The 27,310-nt window shown below is 48.5% G+C and overlaps 2 protein-coding genes across 4 annotated transcripts in view; both read right to left on the reverse strand.

The window, feature by feature from the left end:
• The window catches only part of RBM28 (RNA binding motif protein 28), a 30,721-nt gene extending 18,075 nt beyond the window's left edge, over positions 1-12,646 (reverse strand). Inside the window, exons 1-10 of the mRNA XM_004418722.3 lie at positions 12,424-12,646; positions 11,014-11,172; positions 10,608-10,702; positions 10,095-10,170; positions 9,552-9,644; positions 8,726-8,797; positions 7,713-7,911; positions 7,402-7,544; positions 5,659-5,731; positions 3,252-3,361 (exon numbers count right to left, since the gene is read on the reverse strand). Coding sequence (XP_004418779.2) covers positions 3,252-3,361; positions 5,659-5,731; positions 7,402-7,544; positions 7,713-7,911; positions 8,726-8,797; positions 9,552-9,644; positions 10,095-10,170; positions 10,608-10,702; positions 11,014-11,172; positions 12,424-12,541 — 1,138 coding nt within the window. The 5' untranslated portion in view covers positions 12,542-12,646. The remainder of the gene's footprint in view (positions 1-3,251; positions 3,362-5,658; positions 5,732-7,401; positions 7,545-7,712; positions 7,912-8,725; positions 8,798-9,551; positions 9,645-10,094; positions 10,171-10,607; positions 10,703-11,013; positions 11,173-12,423) is intronic.
• Positions 12,647-16,313: 3,667 nt separating this feature from the next.
• PRRT4 (proline rich transmembrane protein 4) lies at positions 16,314-27,178 on the reverse strand. 3 transcript variants are annotated; one of them, XM_087430327.1, is made up of 5 exons: positions 26,937-27,178; positions 24,908-25,632; positions 24,717-24,821; positions 24,247-24,366; positions 16,315-19,378 (listed from the first exon to the last, which is right to left on the reverse strand). In XM_087430327.1, exons 2-5 carry the CDS (start codon positions 25,557-25,559, stop codon positions 17,553-17,555), a joined length of 2,703 nt encoding a protein of 900 aa, XP_087286453.1. In that variant the 5' UTR covers positions 25,560-25,632; positions 26,937-27,178; the 3' UTR covers positions 16,315-17,552. The 3 variants fall into 3 exon arrangements, with proteins under 3 accessions (XP_087286458.1, XP_087286453.1, XP_087286457.1); XM_087430332.1 differs by lacking the exon at positions 24,247-24,366 and having other exon boundaries at positions 16,314-19,378; XM_087430331.1 differs by lacking the exon at positions 26,937-27,178 and having other exon boundaries at positions 24,908-25,898.
• Between the last annotated feature and the right edge of the window lie 132 nt (positions 27,179-27,310).

The following is a 27,310-nucleotide window of genomic DNA, read 5'->3' on the forward strand; positions in this document are numbered from 1 at the left end:
AAGATAATTCACAAACCATATATCTGGTAAGGAGTTAATATCCAAAATACACAAAGAACTTGTACATCTCAACAATAAAGAAACAAACAACCCAATTAGAAAATGGGCAAAAGATCTGAACATTTTTCCAAAACAGATATACAGATGGCCAAAAGGCACATGAAAAGATGTTCAACATCACTAATTATTACGGAAATGCAAATCAAAACTACAATGAGATATCACTGCATGCCCGTCAGAATGGATAATTAACAAGAAATAAGTGTTGGAGAGGATGTGGAGAAATGGGAACTCTCATACACTGCTGGTGGGAATGTAAACTGGTGCAGCTGCTATGGAAAAACAGTATGGAGATTCCTCAAAAAACTAAGTATGGAAAGCCAGCCCCCTGATGGCCTAGTGGTTAAAGTTTGGTGCGCTCTGCTTCAGCAGCCAGGATTCAGTTCCCAGGCGCAGAACCACACCATTCGTCCGGCAATAGCCATGCTGTGGCGGCAGCTCACATAGAAGAACTAGAAGGCCTTACAACTATGTACTGGGGCTTTGTGGGGGAAGGAAAAAAAACAGGAAGATTGGCAACAGATGATAGCTCAAAGCAAATCTTTCCCAGGCAAAAAAAAAAAAAAATTAAGAATAGAACTACCATATGATCCAGCTATTCCACTTCTGGGTGTTTATGCAAAGAACACAAAAACATCAATGTGCAAAGATATATGCATCCCTATGTTCATTGCAGCACTATTCACAATAGCCAAGACTTGGAAACAACCTAAACGCCCATCAATGGATGAAAGGATAAAGAAGATGTGGTATATATAACACAATGCAATCCTACTCAGCTATAAAAAAAGATGAAGTCTTGCCATTTGCGACAACATGGATGGACCTTGAGGGTATTATGCTAAGCAAAATAAGTCAAATGGAGCAAGTCAAATACTGTGTGATTTCACTCATAAGTAGAAAATAAAAACAACAACAACAAACAAAAACATAGATACAGAGATTAGATTGGTGGTTACCAGAGGAAAGGGGGGAGGGAGGAGGGCGAAAGGGGTGATAGGGCACATGTGTACAGTGATGGATGATAGTCTTTGGGTGTTGAACTTGATGTAGACTACACAGAAATCAAAATATAATGAAATTTATATAACAATATAAACCAATGTTACCTCAATAAAGAAAAAAAAAGAATGAATGCCAGAGACTAACTGAAAAGACACATGTGGCAGGCCAACAGAAGGGTCACCACCTAGTAGGTCTTCCCTGCTTCCTTCAGGCAGAGCCAAGTACCCCACCCACAGGTCCTCCACTCACATCTCTATTAGAGTACTGGTCAGGTGACATGTTCCCAAACAGACTGAATGCCTCAGGAATAAGGGCCATGTTTCTTGGCTATTTCTATATCCCTAGCACCTACCATAATGTCCAGCATTAATAGAAAGAAACAAATAACAAAGAAATATGGGGAAAATAATGTTTCTAATAGGCAGATTAGTCTATTCATCCAAAATGAAGAAAGTGGGTAATTCTCTCTGAATAGGTAAGAATTTTATCATTGGAATTTCCAGGATCAGTACCGGGCTCAGTCTTAACACTTCCCAAAAAGTCTTCAGATAACATTTAGCTCTTTCAGGCAGTGAAATGGCATGCTGACAGGGATAAACTGTAGGAGGAGGCCAAAGCTGTTGTGAATAGGGAGAAACAGTGCCAGAAAAATTTACTATGAGCTAGGGAGAGATAATGTATTAAGAAAAAATAATGAGGGGCTGGCCCCACGGCCTAGTGGTTAAGTTCAGTGTGCTCCACTTTGGCAGCCCAAGTTCGCGGGTTCGGATCCTGGGTGCGGACCTACACCACTCATCAGCCATGCTGTGGCAACAACTCACGTACAAAATAGAGGAAGACTGGCACAGATCTTATCTCAGAGCTAATCTTCCTCAAGCAACAAAAAAAAAAAAGGAAGATTGGCAACAGATCTTAGCTCAGGGCAAATCTTCCTCAGCAAAAAAAGAAAAAGAAAAAAGAATGAAAACTATGCTTATTAAGATCATTAACTCTCAGCTAACATCAATAAACCAAGAAAGAGATTGAGCAAGTCAACTGTAGACTACCTTCCGAAAATATCAACTCAATATACTACTGCACTCAAAAAGGAACAAAGGATATCATCAAAGTAAAGCAATATCCTACAGTACTTGGAACATTCTATGTAATTTTAGTTGCCCATTTTTAGAAAAACATACTAGAAATGGAGAAGGTCCGAGAAGTATAACTGAATATCAGAGCTGAAGTCACTGTAAGTGATTACTCTAGTTGAAACTACTCATTTTACAGACAAGAAACTGAAGGCCAGGGTGCCTAAATGATTTGCCAAAAATCACCCAGCTGTTCTGTGGCTTAGCTAGGATTAGATCCCTAATCTCCAGGAAGCAGTTTAGTTTTCTTTCCATCATATTGCCTTATTTACATCTTTTTTAGCTAAGTAAAAACCAAAAATGATCAGGTCTCATCCATTTGGAAAATAAGAAGGTTTAGAATGGAGATTATTAATCCATGCCTAGGCTCCAGAGAGCCCACAAACCCTCAGAAGTGGCATTTTTCTGAGACGGTTCATTGTTTTTGCTAGATCTCAAAGGAATCAAGAATCAGAATGAATTAAAAATTCACTGCTTTGGGAGAATGACTGCAGTTGATAAAATCAAAGATTATGAATGGGTTGAAAAGATGCTTCCCTAATAACAGTAAACTAGAATAAGGAGTAGTCAACCCTTGAGGCTCAAAAGAAATAGCTTTAGGAAAAAAAAAAAAATCGAAGGCAGCACTCCTGCTACATGGTTTTCCTTCCGACTGTTGCCACTGCAACAAAGTTTCTCTGTCAACTTTCATCTCTAACAAAAGCAACTAAAAAAGATCCCAGTAATTTCAAGCAATGTGGAATGATTAATACCCATGAGCTGTTATCACATTTGAAATTCAAAGGAGAACAGCCAATGGAATTCATTACCCTAAAGTAAACAACCAAGGGCTTAAAAAGCTTAGACAAAATTATGGCTGGCAGCACCATTAAAGGTGCTGAGTTTGACATCATAGAAAACGACCTCAGAATGTCCTTGGTGCTTCTATAGACCACAGAAACCTGGACGGACTGTGAACCCCCTAGAAAGGCACACATTATGCTCTCATGTAACCTAGCCAGTGTCCGTGGCAGTGGTCTCAACCCTTTTAGGGCCTGACCAGCTGACAGCAAATACCTTTAGAATGCTCTGTGTCTGGATGCAAGACAATGCGGACATATTTAAGATCTCCAAATTGCTGGAGGAGCTCCCCAAGTTCTTCTTCATCTGAGTCAAAGGACAGGTTTCTATGGACGACAATCAGGTCACAAGAAAGGTCAATTACAAAAGTGAGATTCTGTGTTTCAGTACAAGGTGAGTGAGTTACACATCAACTGTTCCCTTGTTCATGACCACTCTCCACCCTTCCTTGTTCAAGAATAGCACTGAGAGGGGTGGCCCCCAGTAGCCAGGTCTGTGATGTATGACTCCACCACTCGGCCATAACGGACCGACCTTCCTATGTCAATCAGATTCTCTCTCCCAGGAATTTAAAACTTGAACAGACATATACAAAGACCAGAAGTTGCAGATGCAGATTCACTTCAAAACAGCAGTGCCCCACCTGAGGGAAACTTTTGGGGAGCTGAAAATTTTCTATCTTGATCTGGGTGGTGGTTACATGGATATATACACACACACACACATCCATATATATTTGTGTGTGTGTGTGTGTGTGTGTGTATATATATATGTGTATATGTATATATATATGGTTATATATATATGAAAAATATCACTGAGTTTTAGACTTAGATTAATGCACTTTACAGAATACATGTTACACCTTAAGAAGGAAAAGAAGGGGCGGGGTCCTCAGAGAAAAGACCTGCAGCCTGCTAGGGTCTCAGAACTGCCCTGATTTTCATCCCCTTCTTGAGGTTTGCTCTTTGACAACTTGGATTCTGTGAGCCACCCTAATCTTCATCCAACAAACCTGCTTTTTCACGTAAATTGGCCAAAATTAGTTTCCCTTACTACAACCAAAAGACTCACAGCAGGCTAATGAGAAAAGTCAAATGTCTCTCTCTCTCTTTCCATTAGCCGTTTTCTCGTCTGTGCTGCTATGAAATCAGGTTTCAGTTAAAATTTTATGGAAGTCATAAAATCCTTCAAAATAATAACTCAGAAGCAAACATGGTAAAGTTTACTAGCTAAGCGCAAAAAAAGGAAACTACTTATTTCTCTCAATGGGATTAAAAAATGTTGGAAGGAGATTTTGTTCTACTAAATTTCAACAGAGTGTAAAGATTCCTCATTTCCCCAGCTATGCACAGCCTTCCAGGGCTAAGAAAAACAGTCCCAAATAAATATCTACTATTTTATTTCTCTTATACTCAGTTAACAACCCTATAAATGATTCTACCTAATGGAGTAAGCAAGACAAAAAAGATGTTCTGCAATAAGACATATACTAGCTACATTATTTCTTATTTGCCTCATCATGTACATAGTTTTTTCTCTTCTATCCCATTACTTTCCTAAGTTCTTTATTAACTAAAAGACGTGTAAGAAGTGGTACCCTTAGTATTGAGGTCACAGGCTTCTAAATGTGACATTTCTTCCTTCCTTTTAGACAGAATCCTCTGCAAACACAAAATTATTTATATAGCAATTCTAAATAATACAGTAAAAAAAATTATGGAGAGACATGTTATAGAGGAAGAAAATGGGCTACAGCACAGCATGCATAGGCTAAACTCATCCTTGTGAATATTTACGATATGGGCATGTGTGTGGGTGTTCTCTGAGTAGTGATTAAGGTTAATTATCTTGGTGGGTTTTTTTGCTCATTTATTTCCTAAATTTCCCACAATAAACATAAATTAATTGTATAACAAAAATAATCTTACGAGATTGTACAAGAGGATAAAATATACATTTCCAAAATAAGACCCAATGGCCCTAGCACACTGGTACTTAAGCAAGGATGAGAAGGCATACTTGAGGCGTACCGAAGATATCCTGACCTTCTGAAAACGCCAATCTACTGCAGCCAATAGGACTAAAACAGCAATGGAAACAAGAAATAAAACCTATCTCCACCCCAACTCCCTCCCTCAGTTTTCCTGGAAACAGACAGGATGCTTTACTTTATTCTGGACACTACTTTAGAATGTAAGTTAGGCATGAAGAGAGAAATCATTTGGGAGTAGTGGTGTTACTGCCTTCCCAGCACTCCCCCTAAAACAAAGGCCAGAAGCAAGATGTTTCTAACAGTTGAAGAATTGATTTGTTCCAAATGATGCCACCCCAATTACAAAGAATGAAATCTAAATGAGGACAAGATAGAAAGACCCCTGCTATTTATCTTCTGTGTATACTTCTGATTTTCCTACATTTCTCATTGTTTGGTATGTTCCAAGGGCCAGATGTGCCAATGGTCTTAGAGGAGTCTAACTCCCCAGCCTAGCTAACAGAACTGGTGCCAAAAAAAAAAAAAAAGAAGAAGAAGAAGAAGAAGGGAGGGAACAAGGGAGGAGAAGAGAAAAGAGAAACCTCTGAAGGCAACACAATCAGCAGTTGTCAAGGTAGAAAGGCATACCTGATAAAAACAGTTTTCCCTTCATTCACGTCAGACGGTAGTTTCCTCTTCTTTTTCTTTGAGACTTTTACATCTAAAGTAAAAAAAAAAAAAAAAAAAACCTGAAAAAAGAGTAGTGCAAGCCATACAACCAAGGGGTAACTTCTTAAATATATAAAGATCTTGTGTAAATCAATAAGAAAAAAAACCCAATTAAAAATGAACAAAGTATATGCAACTAAATATATGAAAAGACGCTCAAACTTACTCATAATTAAATAAAAACACAGCACAAGAAACAAGACAACTATCTTTCACCAACAGATTAGCAAAAACCAAAAGATAGATGAAATCTACTGTGGTAAGAGTGTGGGAAAAAAGAGAGTCCCATATACTGTTGTGACAGTGTAAACTTTTTGGAAATATAAAACATGTAGAACATTTGAGGAGGAAAAAAATACACATTCACACAAACAACGTACACTATATTGTATATGTGTGCGTATACGTGTGTGTGTGTGTGTGTGTGTTTGCTTATACAGGTATTAAATATCTTTAGATACACAAGAAACTTAGTTGTCTCTGGGGAGGGGCCCTAAGTGGTTGAGGATCGGGGTATAAGGGAGACTCACTGTTTTTAAAAATAGACATATAATGCTTATACATACATAGAACATTTCTGGAAGGATACAAAAGAAACAACAGTAGTTACTTTGGGGGACTGTTGGGGCAACTGGTGAGGAAATTTTACTTTTTATATTATACTCATCTGCACTGTGTTTTTCATTAATTTTCTCTCATTATTATCTATTAGTCTTATAATTTTTTCAAGTGAAAGAATGGTAAGAGACAGCTGAATCTGGCTATAGAATGCAAGGTTTCATAGGCCCTTTGGTATAAAAGCTTCTTTGATTTTAAGCTGTCTACCATTCTCTCCTCACGGAAAACGCTAATTTCCTCAGATTTCTTATATGGTCAAACCAGCATGTCAGACTTATAGAAAAGGAAACAGAAGGGAGTGACCCGATAAGTGAATAAAAACCTCCATCCAGACAAAGTAAAGGACCAGTTATTGGCCACTCCTCGTTTTGTAATGACCTACCCTCCCTCAATAAACAAGTTAGGCTTACCCCCAACATTCTTAATAAAGGTAGCAACAGGATTTGGTTACAGTTTTACAAAATGCCCGAAGAGGTCCTTTATCCCCATCTCAACTCAAAAGACTTGTTTAAAATCCACCTTGGTGTTAGGATGCAATATCCTGTTTATCCAGTTATTCATTCAACTTGGATATCGAGAGAGAGAAGTAGTACCTTAGCATTAAGCTAGGTTTTAAATTCTCTAACAAAGAATCTTAACCCTCAAACACCACTTCAAATTCATTTAAAAAACAAAACATAGGGGCCGGCTCCATGGCCTAGTGGTTAAGTTCAGCACGCTCCACTTCAGTGGCTCAGGTTCAGTTCCCAGGCCAGGACCTACACCACTTGGTGGCCATGCTGTAGTGGCGGCTCACATACCAAATAGAGGAAGACTGGCACAGATGTTAGCTCAGGGCCAATCTTCCTCAGCAACAAAGAAAAAAAAAAACACCTTTTTAGAACACCTTTTAGAAGACAGGAATATAAAGCTTTCATTTTTAGCATCTAAACATAAATTTGACAGAACACCTTAGGGTCCTATTTAAAAAGAGGCCTGAGCTGAACTGATGCACATTTCTCAGTAACTTAAATTTAAAGGCATCTACAAAGATCCCAGGCAAACCTTCATCCTCTTGCTCTTCAGTGTTGGTATCACTCTGTGCCAGTTCCTCTCCACCATCAATACTATCTGTTTCCTCCAGGTCGCTGTCATCATAGGAATGCTCCTCTTCACTGCTTTCTGCAGGTGCTGCCCTCTTGACTGCTCTGCAATGGCACAGTTCAGAACTAAGGATCTGGGCTGAGACAGGGGCCTATCCAACTTCATTACACATGTCAATTCTGCAATGATGGGGGCAGGAAAAGACATCATTTCTCCTCTCAGAGACAATCCTAAACTCCCTCTGTTGTCTCAGAATAAGCTGAGCTGCTTACCTCTTCTGAATCTGCACAGTCTTCATCACCTTTGATTCTTTATTCTCTTCCTCCTCTTCTTCATCATCATCATCCTCTTCCTCTTCCATATCATCATCCTCCTCCCCCTCCTCCTCCTCCTCTTCTCCCATATTCTCTTCTTCCCTGCCATTCTCTTTACCTAATTTCTGATGTTTAGGTTCAGGCCTCTTCTCCTCACCTACACAGGGAAGCAAAGAAAGTTAGGAACTCATTTAGTATCCAAAACAAGGTTATTTTAACAAGAGTAACTAATACCCCAAGTTCCTAGTTCCTTTGGTTTTACGTTATCTCATATATTTTTCTTACTCTACTTAACAGGGGAAAGTATGAGGAAAAAAAGCAAAAAACAAACAACAAAAACTCCTCATCACCGAGATTCCCTTGGAGTCTGTCTCATCCATCAGAAACCTGAAAGTTAACCTGGCTGGGGATGAGAGACGTAGCAACTGAGCCTCCACAAACAGCCTACCACTGTGCACCATGGCCAGCACAAGCCTTGCTCTGGAGCCCAACTATGAACTTTAATCTCGCTGAGTTCTGTTCTCTGAGATCCTGGTGACTTAAAAGCCAATTGTTTTCTTAATAAAACTCAAATTTTAAGTTTCCCTATTCTTAATGTTCTATGACTCCCTATTATGAAAAGCTGTGAAAGGACAGCAAGTAGAGGGGACAATGAGTTCAGGCCCTACCCCTCGCTTGCACCCACATCCAGGAGTGGGCTTAGACCCAAAAGATCCTGTTTTGGGACCAGATCACCAGATGGTACAATATAAATTGACAAAGAGCTCTGGGCTCATTACTGAGCCAGCAGGAATTCAGAGTTTTTCTTACTCCTCAGTCTCATTCTTTTCGTTAATCTTCTGCTTTTGGTATCTCCAGCTCAATATTCTTGCTGACAAGCAGGTTCCCTGATACTTTTATCATAGATAGAGTTGTTTCCACACTCACCCCAGGACAGACAAACCCTCCTGTGCAACACCACCACATCTTACCTGGGGCAGAGGCAGATTGTGTATTTTTATATTTATCCTTTGCCACGGCCCAATCCACAGCCACTGTCCGCCCTGTGAGACAGAAAAGTAGCATCAGAAAGGCCTTCTTCTTTTTAACAGTCCTATCTCCTGTAAACGACTTCTTATTCATCAAAGACAGTTACAGAACCAAAGGAGACAAAGAAACTGCCAATTCAGACAATGCTGGTCCTAAAATACAACTCCTTAACCTTTCTATCAATAAACAGAAATTTTACCCTTCTACACGCCTGGGATAAGAAAGAGTAAAAAAAAATAAAGAATTAAAATGGTGCTTCCAGTTAGACTTAAGTTTCCAGTTAGACTAGCAAGAGGCAAAACAGGCATTCTGGAATAATCTGTACCCTACTCAGAAGTTAGGAAGTCTCTAAGCCAATCCCTTCTTTAGGCAGAGTACCTGGTAAATCAACATCAGAGTAGCCTCACGGTCAGTTTAATAGCCCACAGATGGTGAATAGTGATCATAACCAAGAAGGAGGAACCTGCAAATCCCACATCCCCTAGACAGCAACCTGCATCCATCAGTGATTATTTTAGGGACATCTTTCATTAGGGATTTAAAAGGACATCCATCACCAAATAAAGAAAAGAGAATAATGACATGGGTTCTTTCAAGTTTAACCCTAAGATCAAGTACTAGGAATATTTCACCAAAACAGCTTCTATATTAGCAGTGAGACTCTCAACAATGCAAACAGCTTTTGAAAATGTAGAAAGTGGGTTACTGTGCTAATTCACCCCAACACCAGGAAGATCTGGGTCAATGGTATATGTATAGAAAACTTACCTTTTATCTCTTTCATGTTCATGCTTTTCAGAGCTTTTCCTGCTTCTAGGAGGTTTTTGAACTGAACAAAAGCAAAACCACGCATCTTTCCATCTGTGTGCAAACATACAAAGCAGTCAGAGGCAGCAGGTAGGGAGCCAACAGGCACTAAGAAAGATATTATAGCAAACCAAGCTGGCAAGATGGCCCAAATCCTGCCAACCAGCCAGCCCCTTGCCCAACCAATAGCTTATGTCCTGCTGAGTATACCCTGACTCAGGCTTGGGAAAAGCAATGCATTTTCTCAAACCATAACTCGTCTTCTAAAACTAGTTCTGATCTAACTAAAAATACTATCAGGAGAATAAGTGCTATTATTTGAGTTTTATTACTCGTCAAGCACTGTGCCTGATACTTTATATATATCATATCATATGGGGCTCACAGAGAGTATGACATGAACCTTGTATTTCTATTTCAAATGGTGCTTAGTTCAAGGGTGATATGGAAAAAGACCATTACATAAAATAATCTAATCCACACCAAATGAAGGCCTGCTAGTACCTGGTTTCCTAGGGATGTTTACTTCCAGGACAGCTCCAAACTGAGCAAATACTGTCTTCAAGTCATCTTCTGAACACTGAGGCCAAAAGTGAAGAAAGAAAAAGAGATATTATCACAACCAATAAACACAAAACATCAACCACTAAATTAGCTCATTAGGAAGAGCTTGAATATTTGTACTTCGTTTTTACTTTTGAGACTAGGACATCAAACATTTCAGAAAAGAAGACATCTGGCTTTGTATCTAAAAGGCAAAAAGGACAGACATCAGAAAGCTTTTCTCCCCTCCCCTTCTCAGTAGTAGTTTCCCCAAAAGGAAGGCATCTTCACATTTACTGTCCTTAGTAAGTTCTTATTTATACAGGTCCATTTTCTGACTGCAACAAGGTTAAGATTCATTCCCAGAAGGAATTAAGCCCAATTATACCGTCTTGGTGAGGAGTTCCACCAATGAGCATGCCTTGGCTCCACCAGCCTTCAGAACACACAGTGTTAGTCTTCTCTGTTGCTTACCTTAAAGCTCAGGTTCCGAATAATTAACCTGGCTTTCTTATCTGCCACTTTGGCTTTTTTAGGCTTCAGCTCCTTCTTTAGGGACTCTGATTTTTCTAAAAAGTAACAGGCAATGCAATAAGTCTGTGCTCCAAAACCACCCACCTCTAGGCCCAGACCACCACAGGAAAGAAGCTACTAGCAACAAATGACATTTACCACAGGGTTAAGTATGGCAACTCCCAAGAACACCAGATGTTCCAGAATTAGAAGCAAACAAAAGACTAGAACGAGTAACAAAATACATTTGATGATTTAGGACATCAAAAGGAAATTCAGGAAGCTTTCAGTCTAGAAGCTACCCCCAGTGCCACTCTGCCTCCTCTTCACTCCGGGGGAAAACTCTCTTCAGTTACTAGAAACTGACCATTTTTCTCCTTGTCCTTGGACTTGTTCCTCAGCTTTTTCTTAGCAACAGTCACATTGATCTTGCAGCCTTCAAAGGTAGTAATCTCCTTGAGGGCCCGCTGAACATCTTCCAGCATAGAAAACGTGACATAGCCAAAGCCTCGACATGCCTTACTCCCTGGAACAGTATTGGGGTGGGAGGGAGAAAATCATAAACCAAGAGCCCTAAATCAGTAAATTCTCAAAGCCTTAAACCAGCAGATATACGGCCAGGACATCCTGTTATCAGTTTGCCAAGATTCTCAGGAGGGAAAGAAAGAAGGTTGTCATCAGTGGCCCCTTCTCCACTTTGCTCAGAAATTGTTAGGCTTTCTCTTCTAATTTGGTGTCTTCGCTGTTAGCTCCTCTTCCTCCTGCTTTCCCGATAATCTCAAGGATATGGAGGATCCATGATATACACTACACCTTCAAAGAAGAACTCAACATCAAATAGAACAGAATATCACCAGAGAAGTTAGAAACAGTAAGTATGACAGCTCCAAAAATTACAATGTAATAATACTGCCCCTCCTCAGAAGAGATCAGCAATGAATGCCTGTGGTCCTGACAAAAGAACCGCAAACCACAAACATTGTTTCTGGAGCCTGCAAATACTATTACCATTATTACCAAGCCTTAGTGATCATTATCAAATTAAACCTTTCCAAAGTGGCTCTAAATCTCTTATCTCACTTTATCTTCAGAACACACCAACGTAGGTAAGGCAAATATTATCATCCCTTTTTTCCAAATGAATACAGTCACAAGCCGCATAATGTAGTTTTGGTCAATAACTGACTTTATATAAGATGGTGGTCCCATAAGATTAGTACCATACAGCCTAGGTGTGTAGTAGGCTATACCTTCCAGGTTTGTGGAAATACACTCTATGATGTCCGAACAACACAAAATCGCCTAACGACGTATTTCTCAGAACGTATCCCTGTCGTTAAGCGACCACTTAGAGTAGCCAGGGAAGCCCTGACTAGGTGACATAGCGGCATTCAAGATCATTAAGAAAATTAAATGAGATAAAAACACGTGTGAAACCCAGAATCGGATCTGGCAATCAGTTGACTCTCAATAAGCCTCACTTATGTTTTATTACAAGTTAGCTATTTTCATTATTACTAAATCAGATCTTATCTGTGAGTGCGCATAAAAAACGGAAAGCGCTCTATAGAGTTAAGGGAACGCTCTGACTTTCAAAAACAGACTCCTATGGACTCGTTTAAAGCAGCATCAGTTTAGAAAAGAAACTCAATTCCCAGTCCCTTCTCTGAGGGGCGGGGAAAAAAATTATACGGCTCTCTGAAGTCTGGGAGGGTGTCCTCGCCCCCATCCCGCTCCCAGGAAACCCCAACCCATCCTCGACCGCCCCGCCCCCTACCTTTCTCAGTCACCACGAAGCACTGCTTCACCGGCCCCACCTGACTGAACAGCTCCTCCAGCTGCTCGCTGCGGGCGGAGGGCGGGAGGCGGCCCACAAACAGGGTCAGCCCGGCCATGAGGCCGAGAAACCGATGCGCTTGAGGCCTCGAGCGTACCAAGCGGGCGCACGCGAGTCAAAGAGCTGGCTTTGGCAGTGGAACACGCCGAGTTGCCGGAAGGTTCCGGAAGTGCTCGTTACCCAAAAGAGTCCGGAGGAAAACGTGGTGGGAAGGGGGAAAACCATTCCGGAATGAAAAAATGGTGACGCCTGGGGGCTGAGCTTCTTGAGTGGGGCTCCACCCCTAGTACAAGTACCGCCCCCAGCCTTTGGCTCCGCTAGTTCCTGCTCTGCTTAAAATTGCACCTCAGGGGATGGATACCAAATTCACCACGGAAGGCAAGAGAAGTGGTTTTTTCTCCGGGCCTAACCCAGGAGCGGACATATAACGGATGTTTAATAAATACTTTCCGAGGTCGCACCACAGACTCCCAGATTACGTGCATAAAACGCAGCCAGAATGCACACAAACACAAGTACGTCACACACATCGTTCGGACATTTCTCACGTTCTCAGAAAATATGAGACATCTGTCACACTATAGCATAACTATAACTGTGCCTATAACACTTCGCAAATTACAGCTACTAAAGTAACACGTAGACACAGATTGTACACAATTTCATTCTTTCGATAAATGTTTCCTGAGGTCCTACTATGTGCCAGGTACTAGGAATAAAATTGGAGAGCTAAAAAAGACAGGGGTCCTTGCCCTCATGGAGAATATCGTCTAGTGGGAGTAGACAGACATTACCCCAAAAAATCCTACGCATAAATCACAGCACACACACTGCAAGATACACCCAAAACAAACATAACATCCAGCTTATACACACAGACCTAGAACCCAGGTGACCCCAGAGACAGGGGAAGATCTTCTCTGGGGTCAGTTTATCAGACAGACCCAAGGCTGAGGGACCTCACTGGCAGGGAGGAGATCTGGGTGCTCCTGGATCCTGGAACACAGGATTGAGCTCTGGCACTCGTCTATGTGCAAGACTGCAGCACCCTGCAGAATGTCCAGCTGAAAAAAAATACCTGGTGCATTTTTTAAATAATAACAATAATTTTTTTTTTTTTGGTGAGGAAGATTGGCCCTGAGCTAACATCCGTGCCCAGCCTCCTCTATTTTGTATATGGGACTCGGCCACAGCATGGCTTGATGAGCAGTGCCTAGGTCCGCACCTGGGATCCAGACCTGCGAACCCTGGGCAGCCAAAGCAGAGTGCATAAACCTAAGCACTATGCCACCAGGCTGGCCCCTTAAATAATTATTTTTAAATGGTATAACCTGAACATTTGGTAAGTAGAAAACTCAAAAAGTACAAAAGGTACAGTGAAAAGTAAGTTTCCCTTTCTCCTCAAACCCCAGCCACTTTCAGTACATTTTGGATGGACGGATGACTGGTTGATAGTGATGGGGGCAGGGAGGGAGAATGGTAAACATCAGATTTATGAAGCTGTAGCTCCAAGTAAGTAATATATGCTTAAAAGAAAATGCCACAGTTATTTTTAAACACATAACTCAGGAGAGGAAGTATTGAAATACAAAACAGATTTTTTAAGGCTGTGGTGAATCCTATCCAAGATAAAGAGAGATAAATATACAAAGGAAATGGGATGGGTCATCTGAATAAAGTTTATTTGGGATTCCACATTTCTCTCTCTTTTTTCTCCTTCTCTCCTCCCCCCTCACCATCTTAGAAATCAAAATTAATTCTATCCCCAAAGACTAAATTGCAAGCTTCAGGGCCCTAGCTATGGGAAGGCCTTCCCAGTCCTGGCTGCAGGGTGCACAGGAAAAGGAACCCTGAGAAGGTTATTCCAACATCCCTTTGGGACACCCCCTACAGTGCTAAATTTTAAATACTTCGGACACAAATGTTCTTTAAAGAACAAAATGAAACTGTGTCCTTGTGCCCATCAGGGGGCAGCAGCCACCCACAGTATGGAGGAGTTCTGTGCCCCTAGGGGAGGATAGTAGCTGACTCTTTCTACATTTCCCAAGTTTCAGACCTGGCTCCCCATCTCAGTCTCCCAGCCTCAGTGTCAGCCCCAGCGCCTCCTATCTATTCATGTCAGGGAAGTCACGTGGTTCTTCAATCAGGAATATCTGCTCATCCATCTACCCAGGACACACGCAGTGTTCTTTATTAAATAGCAGGAGTTGTGGTACACTGCGCCACACCAGCAACATGGCTTCCAGGGGAAATAAACTGCTGGCCTCTCCCTCATCCATCACTGTGCAGGAGCCTGGAAAGGAAGTAAGAGAGGCCTGGGCTGTGCTCAGCCGGTCTCTCCCAGGCCCCATCCCCCTGGCTCCACTCCCCCTTGCAAGCCAAACCTTCTTATAATACTGCATACATCTTGTTCTTAGCACTCTTCACAACTGTAATTAGTTCCCTATGCTATTGTAATTATTTATGTGATTAGTTGTTTAATGTCTGCCTTCCCCCAAAAGACTTGCAACTTCATAAGTTCAGGACCAGTATCTGCCTCATTCACCCTTCTATCCCCAGCACCTAGCATATTGTAAGCCTTCAAGAAAATGTTTTAAAGAGATTGAATTAATGAAGGTGAATTTGTCTCTCAGTTGCCTGCACTACTAAGAATTGGAACCGAAGGGTAGATCAGGATCTACCTGGACTCCTCTGGGAAACCTGCTTTGGGTAACAGCTGAGGCATGAGACAAAAGGGTAGGATTGTCTCACCCAATCTCGGCCTCTTTGTTAAGTCAAAGGGCCGAGGTAATTCTTGATGAGGAAAATCAAAGAAGTGTTGGAGCTGGTGACCCCTGAGCTGTATTCCCCCGCCCCCTCGCCATCTCACCAGCCCCATTCAGAGCTTCCAGGCAGAAAGGGAGTGTGTGTGGCGGTCGGCGGGCGGGGGATGACTGGGGTCATGTGGGGCTTGGACTACCTTGTCAGGAGGTGTGTGCGTGAATCCAAGGACTCTTGATGGAGAGAGTGAATGAGCCAGAGCAGCTGGCAAGGATTAGGGTGAGGAAGAGACAGCAGAGAGGAGTTGAGTGTGAGCAGAGGCAGATGAGAGGCAGATGGAAGAGTAAGTGGGGAAGAAAGGGAGCAATTTCTCTGAGCCGCAAGCACTCCGTCCATGACACAAAGCAGCTCTGATGCTGGACCGCTACAGCCACTACGACACCGGTGAGAAATGCCTGTAATTAGGAGGCTGGCAGTTCTCTGGGCGTCAGCCCAGAGTGACGATGCAGAAAGAATTTCTGAGCTAAGCTGAGCCAGGTGATGGAGGAGACACGATCAGAACCACTCCAGTCCCATCCCTCAGCTGTGCCTGTACCACCCTCTTCTCATTCCTCTTCCTCACCATGACCCTCACTCTCCCCCAAACCTCACTGACTACCCTTCTCCTTCTGAGGTCCCAGGCTCTGGACTCTCCACTCAGCCAAGACAAATCGTCACGCACAAGGAGAGCAGTGCTATAATTCTCCCACTAGTGCATTGGACCTGGTCTAGCCAAAGGTCCCACCCCCTCCCAACCTAGCTGCCTGCCTCCCCCTTGGCTCCCTCGCCTCCCTTCTCAAATCCCCTTGAGCTGATAGACAGAGTTGGAAGAAAAACCACTCCTTTCCTGTTTTTCCACTTCAAGCCTAGTACGTGTGCCCCTGTAGGTCTCCCTGTGATGTGCAAGACATCTGCCAAAACACTGCTTGATTTTCGTTTTCAAACCTAATCTACAACCCTCTTTTGGTGCCACTCTGAATTTACAGCATTTTAGCCAAATGACAAATGCACACTACAGAGCTCAGAGCCAAACGCTCCAGACAAGGGAGGGATTACACAGTGGCTGACGGCCGGATGTGTTTATGGGTTTCTGCACTGTGAGTTCTGCTTTGGTAGGTAGGATGGGGCTGGGGTTTGGGGAAAGACAGGCTTTCTCCAAGGAGGATCTGTACTGATGGGAAATGTGTGTTCTGCAGGGGAAAGGAGAGTTGTAAGTCTAACCTTGAAGAGGCTCTGTTGGTGGACAAGTCTAACCTTGAAGAGGCTCTGTTGGTGGACGGAGAAGGTGGTTTCCTCTGTGAATCCCAAACCGTGGGAACGTGGCAGGAGTATTGCTGGGGCTCCCAGCTCAAGGTGATCAAGCCCTTGACATGTGTATCAACATCTCCAGGAAGAACTTTACCACTAACTAGTCCCTAGGCTGCTGAAGGGAGGTTCCTACAAACACAGGCATTTCCACCAACGACTGCAGAGTTTCTGTTTCACCTCTCAGGGCCATGTTTCATCTCTGAAAAGCCACTTACCAGAGAGTCAGAAGGGCCTTCAAGGGGCTGCTTCCAGGACCCTCACTCATCCCAGCCACTGGACAAGCCTCCTTGCAGTCAGGACAGAAGGTCACTGGGGTCTGAGATGTACCCACCCCACCCAAACACGGCTTCTCTTCCAGTTATGGCAGAACCACTGGTGCTGTTGCCTTGTTGAGCTTTCCCAAGAAGGTCAAACCTTTCTCCTCTGAAAATATTTTATTGATAAATTAACTCTGAAAGCGCCTACCTCCCACCCAACTGCTGTGAAGTCTGCTAGATGGGCTATGGACCCTTCTACGGAAAGAGTCACAGGGAGGACAGGGACTCTCACTCACGCAGGGATGGGATTCCTGGGCATGGCAGAGGTGGGTATGGGGACTGAGGCCAGTCCCGAGGTCTTCTGAAGACAGCCCCTCTCACTCAGCACCAGAGTGGGGAGTGGTGGTCAGGAGTGGAGCACCTTGGAGCTTTATTGCTGGTGAATGCCAAGGAGAGTGGGACCCCGGCCAGCCTAGAATTGCAGCTGAAGGCATCAGCGCCCAGGGCTCCAGAAAAGGTGGCACTAATTCCCAATCAACAGAGCCTGGCTGCTGACCCACCCACCCAGGGGTCCCTGGATGGGGAAGGAAGCAGGGAGAAGTATCTGAGCCAGGCAGGATTGGGGAAGGGTTACAGTGTGCAGGTCTCGGGCGGAGCAGGCGCCAGAAGGGGGCGTATGGCCGGGACAGCGAGGGGGCCGCCTCTTCACAGGTCTATGGTGTCGCTCCCCATGCTCAGCTCGTCGATCTGTCGGCAGGCGTCCAGGAATTGCTCCTGCAGCAAGGCCTCTTCGGCCTGCAGCTCAGGAGCAGGCTCTGGGGAGTCGCGGGAGGGTGGGGATAGGGCCTGGTAGGATCCTGAGGCCGGGAGGCTAGGGCTGCTTCCTGAGGGCCTCGGGGGACTGAGGACGCAAACCAGCGGACAGCGTGGGGGCCTGTCCGGGCTGGAGCATAGCAGCATGGACGAGCTGTCCCGCGAGAGTCCACACAGCGAGCCGGATGAGGCGCTGCTGCCCGCGGGCCAGGCCCCGGGAGACGGCAGCTCCAGGGGAGCCGGGGAGCCAGGGGCCTCCTCAAACCTCCTACTGGGCCCGGGCCCTGTCTGCGCCCCCAGCGAGGTAGTGCGGTAGAGGCCGAGACCAGGCAGGGCTTCCCCGAAGGCAGGGCCCTGGAAAAGGCCGGGAGTAAGCAGAGCCTCGCTGCAGAGGGCCTCCTCGATGCTGCGCCGCAGGTTGATTGGGGATGGAGGGCGGAAGTCCACGGTGTAATCGCTGCAGGGGGAGGAGGCCGGGGAAGGGGCCGGGTTGGCGGCCGCGCCTTCGAAGCCCCGGCAGCCACCTCCCTGGAGTAGGAGGTCGGGGCCTGGCCCTGCCAGGGCGCACAGCTGCAGCAGCTCCGCGTCGCCACGCGCCATGGCGCTACCTAGGGGCTCCTTGTCCGGGGGCCCGGTGACCCAGCCTCCAGGCAGCAGCGGGGCCGCGTGGCCCGGGGACAGGCGGAAGAGCTTGGCCCAGCAGCGCAGCGGTACGCGGGGGCTGCAGAGCGCCGGGTAGAGGCCCAGCAGCGCCAACGGGAGCGCGACGCCCACCTCGCCCAGGCGCAGGCCCAGCTGGAAGGCCCACCAGGGCCAAGGACCCTCCAGGCCCGGCTGGCCGCCATAACCCAGGGCGTGCAGCACCTCGTAGCCTTGCAGGGCTCCGCTCAGCAGCCCAAAGGTGCCTGCCACCGGGGCCGTGCGCGCCGCGCGCCGCCAGGACTCCCGCGGGGCGAAGGGGCTGCGCGCCTGCGGGAGAGGGGTGGCGCCCTTGAAGCTGGACCCTCCCAGGGGCGCTCCGGCCCTCCGCCGCCGACCCCCCCAGCAGGAGAGCGCCAGCAGGAGCCCGGAAAGGAGGGCGGCGAGGAAAGCGTGCAGCCCTCGGGAGGCGAGCCGCAGAGGCCGCAGCGGGCGGTGGGCGGCGCTCCCGAGGGCAGCGGCGGCCGCCAGCCCCAGCCCCAGCAGCAGCAGCGCGGCCAGGCCGGCGGGGCACCGCGGCGGGCGCGGCCGGGCCAGCAGCAGGCAGGCCAGGCCCAGGCCGGCGGCCAAGCAGGGCAGCGGAAGGTCCTGCAGCAGTAGCCAGGCGAGTGCGGGCAGCCGGTCGCGGTGCCCATAGGCGTCGTAGAAGAGCGGGAAGGCCCGCGTGGTCCCGGCAGAGAACAGGAGCAGGTCCAGCAGTGCCAGGCAGGGGGTGCCGGGCGGGCAGCGCCAGGGCAAGAGGGCCAGAGCCAGCAGCGCTAGCAGGGCCACCAGGCCGAAGAGTGCGCCTACCCCGTACACATGGGCCTCCCAGGCCAGCCCCCAGCGAGCCCTGGCCTCTGCCCAGTCGGCCTCCAGGGTCAGGAAGAAGAGGGGCAGCCGGGCCACAGGAGGCTGCCCCTCCCGTTCAGGCAGTTCTCCAATGCTGCAGGACCCTGGCCCACACTCTGGCTGCACCGAGGGGTTCCCAAGGCTGGCAGAAGAGGGGTCATCAGGGCCAGAATTGGGGATGATGGGGTCTGTGGGCAAAGAATGTTTGTCTGAGGCAAATGTGCAGCGCTCCCCCTGCCCACCCCAGTCAAAGAGTCCTCCTGGCATCCGGGATACACTTGTCTGAAATATGAGACTCACCGGACTTCTCAGCCCCTCGCTTTCCCCTTCCCCATCAAACTCCTCGCACAGTAGTTTCAGCTCTCATCCTTTCCCCCCACCCCAACCCACCCCCAGCTCCCTGCTTTGCTCATTTCCCTTCATCATTCTGTGCTTTTACTGAAAAGGGTTTTTCTTGAGAAGTTACGGAATTTTACAACTGGAAGGAACTGTAGAAGCCCCTTCTACTTCAATCCTCCCACCAGGAAGGAAGCTTCATTAAGAACAGGGATTTTTGTTTGCTTTGCTCGCATCTGAATCCCCATGCCTAAAATGGTGCCTGGCACAGAGCTGGCACTGAGCAGATATTCACTGAATAAATGAATCCTCTTATTTGCCTGATGAAAATATTGAGGCTCTACCTAGAGGCAAAGTGACTTATCCAAAGTCACGATTGGGCAGAGCCGCAACTAGAATCCAGATCTGAGCACCACTCTGAGCCCCTTACCACAATTCCAGAGCCTCTTCACAATACTAATTTGCTTACGTCTTGTTCTGCACCCCTGACTCCCAACTCCCACCTCAGTGCTAGGAGAAGCTTCCCCTGTCCTTTTTCAACTGCCTCCCCCTTCTCCGAGTCTCTTCAGGAAAAGCCCCTATGCTTGCACGTGCACACACACAACAGGGGAAGAGGTAAGACCCTCCTGTCCTCAGCACCCTGAGAAGAACACAGTGTTTCCTATTCACTGGCCTTTCTGCCTGCTATACCCTCAACCCTCAGCCTACCTATGGCCATGGTCCCCATCCTGACTCAACCACAAAGCCATTGCTCTAAGGCTCTTAATATAGATGCCCCTTTGGTTCTCACCCCCTTTTATGGAAGGTGACATTGAGATGGACTTCCCTGAGTCTCGAGGCTACCGTTGAACTTCCCAGGAAGGAACAACTAGGGAGGTCATAGTGGGATAAAATGCCATCTTAGTGAGTGAGCCCCTCAGGTGCTCTGGGGTTTGCTAACTCAAGCCTCCAGTCCCCTCTTGTGCTCCAACATCTTCACCACATCCATTGGGGAAAAGGAAGTCAAGTGAGAGAGGGTGAGGAGTACGATCCCTAATTCTACTCTCTTGGAACAAGAGAGAAGTTAAAAAGTGTTAGACTCAAGGATTCTCCCTATGGCCAGGCAGCAAGGGAAGATGCTTCAGGCTGAACCTCTCCCTACCCCACTTAGCAGGCTCAGCAGAACTGTATCTACAGGCAAGGAAGGAGGGAGAAAGATGGTGGTGAAGGATGGGGACAGCCTGATGGGGATGGGGAGGTGCATAGGAGGAAGATGTAGAATGGAGGGGGTCTCCTGACAACCAGATTCCTGCCCCAACTGCCTGGCCATGCCCCCAGCCATGCCCCAGCTGGACAATACAGGAAGACTCAGGAACACCCCTACCCCAGGCAGTGCCAGCTCATACTGAGGACATGCAAAACAGAGCCGTCCTGAGAACAAGGGAAAGGAGTGAGGGGGGCAGAAAGTGGCTCTGGAGAGAGGGGAGAGGAAGATAGACTTGGACAACTGGGGAGGGCAGAGCGGGAGCAACCAAAAAATTAAATATACACAGCTCACTGCCTACTGCAAATGGCAGCATGTGCCCTGGTTCCCATTCCATTACCTTCCTTAAGTCTGAAATGGGGAAGAGTACGTACTGCACAGGGCTGTTATGAGGATAAATGGACGATGTGTGCAAAGCTCTTTGGAGTGTCTGGTGCATAATGAGCATTCAATATATGATCATTGTTGGTATCATCATCAGCTCACGTTTATCAGTGATCAGTCATCAGTTTGTGTTTGTGTGAATGTGACTGTTTCTGGCCTCAAACTAGTTCTCAATTTGATTAACAAAAGACTGTTGTCCCTTAGCACATCCCAAACTTGCTTAGAAAGTTAACAATTAATCAAATGAGTGAACATCAACATGTTGTCTCCCTTTGTGAACTCTGTTTAAAGAACACCATTTGGATGGACTGACCATGTCTAAACACCTAATGAGGACACACCCATGAGTTAAATAAGGAACCATTCACTGGGAAGGGACAGCTTGACCCGGGGCGGGGGGATCAGTCTGACGTTAGCAGGATCAAATACACACACACCCTCCCTCAGCCCTCCTTCCTTGGTCCCCGCCAATACCCTTGCCCAGCCCACTCCTGCAAAGCAGATGAGTTTGCTTGGCCTTTCCTTGGCCTTGGTGGGCTCTGCAGAGAGGCAGAGAGACCAGGAGCCCCACAGCCTGCGCCAGCCTGTGGCCCCTCATGCCCTCCTCCTTGCTCACTATACAGTCACATTCAGCTCTCAGGTCTGCTCCCCCTCACCTTCTTCCAGCTCCACTTCTCACCTAAGGGCCACAGGAAACCCCATCTCTCACCTCTGACCCAAAGCACTATGGCAACTAGAGCAAATTTCAACATTCCTAAGAAGCCAAAAAGGAATAAAAACCAGAAAATAGGCAAAGCACAGGCACAGCTCAGGTGTCAGAGGAGGGAGTTCTAAACTAGGAGCACTGCGCCAGAGGGCAGGGCATGCCCAGTGGGCCAGGTGTAGGTGGGGACAGGTAAAGAAGACCCAGCTTCTGCCTTTGAAGGGTCCACTTGACCTCATCTCCTGTCTCCCCATTCAAAGCTTCCCCAGAAGGAGCCCTCAGTTTTCCCCCAGAAGACAATGACTTCCTAGGATCCCTCTCCTGAGCAGGCCTGCCTTCCAAGGTGGTCTCACTTGCCCTGGCGCCCCTCTTGACTTCAGGGGCAAGGGACAAGATGGGATGTCAATGTGAGTAACTGGTGAGGCCGGAGCTGGCTGGGGAGGAGCCAGGGAGAGGGGCCGGCCCGACTTATGGAAAAGTCAGGCCTGATTATCCACCAGCTGCCCAGATCAAAGGGCAACGGAATCACTCTCCACTCCGGATACCAGAAGCTGCAGCCTGTTCAGTGGTCTGGCCCCATCCCTCTCCCCACCCCCACCTCCAGGATCATGGAGGATGGATACTCTCTGTAAGTGCAACATTCGAAATATTTAACAACTGGAAATGGAAATGGTGCCAGCCAATCCGAACGGATGCCAGCCTGGGTGGTCAGGGAGTAGAGGGGAAAGCTCAGGGGGCTAAGGGGAGTAGGTACTTATCAACTGGTATGAAAGTCTTTCAGTATGCTAAGGATCTGTACAACTGTTCCGGTGAGTACTGTCTGAATACAAGCTCTGTCCAAGGTGAAGGGGACCTAATGGAAGAGAAGAGAAGCCCTAGGGTCAAGGGTTAACTGCACCTCAGTTAGAAAGATCCTAGAGGAGACATAGAGAGATTCCCTTTGTCCTCTAATTGCTTGACACTACTCCCCACACATGCTGCTGACATGAGCGAGGCCCCTTGGCCTTCTCTCTAGGAGGCCTGTAGCCCTCCTGGGTTTATCCAAGAGGAATAGCCAGGAAGAGGCTGGGTTCCTGCAGCCATCAGTGAGGAGGGGGAAGGAGGGCGGGGCTGCCTCTGATACTGTCCAGACTCATTAAACCTGCCTGGCCAGCACTGTCACTAAGGCTGACAGACTGCCAGCCAGCATCCTTCCCCTGAGGCCACAGAGCCTGCCCCCCACCCCACAGCAGATCCTGCCACTGCTGCACGCTGGGCTGGATGGGGAGGGGATGGCAACCTCCTCACCCACATGCCCGGGAGTGCAGTGACCACGCAGGAGTGAGCAAGAGTCAGGTGCTGTGTTAAATCTGGAGCTGGAAGAAACTGGAACAACCAGTGGTTTCCACTGCTGAGCAGGTCCCTAATGCGGGGTGGCTGAGAGGATTCACAGCACAGTGAACCCTTTGCAGAGCAAAGCTGGGCCTGGAGGTGCCTCTCCATGGCTCCCTTGGCCTCACCTACCAGAACCTCTCCTGGAGCAGTGTGCCCTCTGCCCTGTGGGTTATGTGTTGTCCCATCACATCTTGGGGCCAGGGTTGTGGTGTCTAAGATGTAGGGTCTATAAGTGTATTTGGGGAATAAACAAGGTTAACAGCTACTATTTAATGAGCTTCTACTTTATGCCCTGCCTCATGCGAGGAGCTTACATTATCTGCAAGCTTCACAATAACAAAATAGGTACTATTATTAAACCCTCAATATATGAGAAAATTTAGGTTCAGAGAGGTTAAGTAACCTGCCCAAGGTCACACAGCTAGTTAGAAAGTGAATTGGAATTCAAAGCCAAGTCTCAAGATTTCAGAGTCCCTGGTCTTTCCTCTGCACCACCAGCCTGTCTATGTGCATCTTCTGAAAGGTTCCCTTGAACAAGGATGGCGTCTGTCTGCTCGAGGTCTCCTCTTCAACGTCTTCCCAGTGAGGGCCCAGCTCTGCCCATATGTGACAGCATGTCATGTCAGATCAGACAGCAAAGGAGAAAGCCCCAAGGTGGGGGTGGGGGTGGGGAGGCAGCCCAGGCAGACTGGAGTGGAGGGTGGGGTTAGTGCTGAGGCTGTGGAAATCATGAAGGAGTTCCTGTGTCTGTTGGCCCTTGATACATTTGTCTACATCCTGCTCTGCCCTGTGATTGCAAAACTCCCAGAGGACCATTACTTAACTCTGTGTAGGACTATCCCCAGCAACACTTGTTCTCAGACCGTTAATATATATCTCCATGGTGATGATGAAGAGAATGGTGATTATGATTATGGTGACAATGAAATAAAAGGGTCCCAGAATGCCAATGAGGGGCTAGCATGTAGTAAGTGTTCAATAAATAATTGTCAAGTTCAACTGAATTGGACACTTACCTAACGATGCTGTTGCAATCAAAGCAGAGCTTAGAGAAGCAGCTGGGTCCAGCGGGCTTGGACTTGAGAGCTTTCTCTCCAGGAGGGTTGGGGGTGGGGACAGAGAGGTGCCAAAGAACCCTACAAAGGGAATATGTGGGCTCCAGTGCCATCCTACCAGCTAGCATTGGCCTCTGGGGCTTTGGAGAAAATTCTGTCCTTCCCCAGAGTTTGCCCCAAGAGAGCCACTATCCCAGGAATTGTAGCCACATGTCCACCAAGAGCTAAGCTACAAGGACCAAACCAGACTCAGTACGGCAAAGAGGGCATTTCCCAATGGGAGCACTGTCTCATGTGCCAGGGCCTGGGAGAAGCAATGCAGGCCTCCCTTGAGTCAAGGAAGAAGAGGAGGTGCTGGTTAGGTCTCTAGCACAGCGCCCGGCATGTACAGGTCTCCCGCAAATGTTTGTTGCAATGAAATAAACACTCACCTGGAGAATGTGAAACTCCAGAGGCAGAGCTTGGGGATGTAGTTGGGCCCAGGGAGCTGGGGCCTGAGAAGTTCCGGAGTGGGGACAGAGTAGTGCCGAAGAACCCTGCAAAAGGATCCCGGGCTGAAGCTTCCTCCCACCTGCCAGGGCTGCCTGGCAGGAGCTCTCCTCAGGATGGGGTGGGTACTCACCAAAGGGTCCCAGGCGCCCAGCAATCTCTGCCAGGCTGGCCCGCAGGCTGGGCAGCAGGGGCAGTGTTCGATGCCCAAGTGTGGGGGCTGCACCCGCTCTCAGCGCCATGTCAAACTTCAGCTCCAGCTCACTCTGGTGGGGTCTGGGAGCACTGGATGGAGATGCTGTAGTCGTCAGAGCAGTGTCCCAAGTCACAGTGCCCATCCTGGGCTGATAGGGAGCAGTAGGCCGGTCGGTGGGCCCAGAGAGGCGGGCTGTGGATTCCAGAGGCAGAGAGGAGGCCCAGGGAGTGGAGCTGCCTTCAGCAGAGCCCCACTCTGGGGGAGAGTTCCCGAGGGAGCTCACCAGCAGTTCCCAAAGCGGGTCAGTCCTCAGCCCACTGGCCACCTCTTCCTCTGGTTCCCGGCTCAACCCAGGAGACAGCCGCTGCGTCTCTGTGACTGGGCTCCCCCAGGCAGTAGCAGGTCCCCGGAGGTGGAATTTGAAGTTAAGTCCCAGGTTGAGAGACAGCATAGAGGCCTCACTCTGAGGTGGTGGGGTCAAAGTGGTGAGAGGGACACCTGGGATGGAGGAGGCAGGCTGGGGGCCCACGGGAATAGCAAGCAGGACCCAGCAGAACAGCCCCAGCCCCAGACAGCCATGCCCCGCCATGGCCCCACCTGGCCTCGAGTGGCCTCCACTGGCAGGGGGCTCAGTTCTTCAGCACCTTTTGAGCAGGAATGTCCTGGAGAGAGGAGAGGCGCTATGAGCCCTGGCTGCCTGGGATCTGATGCCCCAGAGAGAGGCTTCTGATCGCAGAGAAGCAGGGGGTGGGGGCAGGACACAAAGGTTCTGCCCAAGGAGAGATGCCAGCTCCTTCCTGTACATTCAGACCCCAGCACAAATCTCTGCCCCACAGTTTTCCCTCACTTCCAGCTAAGGCTCCCTCTCCCTAAAGCCTTGCCTCCCCCACCTACTCAGTCTGGGGACTGGGGTCTTACTGCAACCAGCTGCCCTCATCCTTGACTGATAGCAGACCGAGCAGACTTGACTCCCAGACCCAGATCCCTTCCCTCCCTCTCTTCTCTCTATCCTCCCTTCCACCCTCAAATATTTGTTGAGGCCTACTATGTGCCAAGCACCCTCTGGTAATACAACTGTGAACAAGCTGTGAGGTTCTTTTGGAACCCTCACAGATGAGTCTCAACCTATTCCCACCGCCACCTCCAGCCCCAATCTAAGATGTTGGCCCTCTCACTCACTCAGCTCCCGTGGGGAGCACAGGGCCCTGGGAAGGGCAAAGCACAGAGCTGAGTGATCTGCAGAGATGGAGAAGGCAGCCTGGCTCCGCCAGAGGAGCAGGGTGCCCTGGTCTGGAAGAAGCTGTCCCTTCAGCCTTTCCCCTCTTTCCTGGGGCTTGGCCTGCTCCCTTCCCCTTAACCCTAGAAGTGTTTGGGGGAGGGGCAGCTTGGCCATCTCTTGCTTCCTGGGGAGGACGGCCAGGCAGGCAAACTGGCCAAGGGGCTGCCGCAGCAGACTCCTCCCCCCTCCCCAGAATCCACGCCCCCCCCCCCACATCTGGTGGGGGAAGGGGAGGGTGAGCCAGGGACACACGTGCACCCAGCACCCTTACATCACACACACAGCCATACCTAGCACCCATGACACGCTCACCCACACCCTTCACACACCCCTGCACACAGTGTCCGCGCACACACACACACACATTCGGTCCTGCTGAGCCTCCCTCCCTCCTACCTGGGTTCAGACCCAAGCTCTATGAGCTCCCAGCCTCCCGTCTCTCTCTCTCCCTCCCTCCTCTCTCTCTCTCTCTCTCTCTCTCCCTCTCTCTCTCACACACACACACACACACACCCCTACCTCACAGACACACACAGTATATACAGTCACATAGAGAGGCACACACACCCCTACACATACATTCACACACTCCTCACAGACACACATCACACACCATCATCCCCCCACATACACACCCATCCACCCGTGCAGACTCGCTCTCTCTCCCCCTCCTTCTCTCTCCCCGACCTGCTCCTCTCGCTCCCTCCCGCAGGCGGGTCTCCTCTGCCAAGATCCCCGAGAAGGGGCGGTCGCGGCGGCCCAGGAGCCCAGCTGGGCAACGCTCCGCCGAGTCTCGCCGGGTCTTTCGGTCGCTCCCGACGCCCCCTCCGCTAGCCCCGGCGACTGCGGCTTCGCCGACGCGCTGCCCCCGGTCTGGCCCGCCCGGCCCGCTGCGCGCAGCGCGGTCCCCAGGCGGGCGGCCCGGCCGGTGCTCCGCGCTCCCTCCCCGCGGCGCCGCCTCCTGGCCGCCAGCCTCCCTCCCCGGCAGAGCCGCCCGCGCTGGGGCTCCGCGGCAGCCGCGCTCTGACCGCCGGAGCGCCCTCCCTCCCTCCCGCGCTCCC

Source organism: Ceratotherium simum, chromosome 1 (genome assembly GCF_057802395.1).
Source record: "Ceratotherium simum simum isolate JZ-2026a chromosome 1, ASM5780239v1, whole genome shotgun sequence".
Lineage (NCBI taxonomy): Eukaryota > Metazoa > Chordata > Mammalia > Perissodactyla > Rhinocerotidae > Ceratotherium > Ceratotherium simum.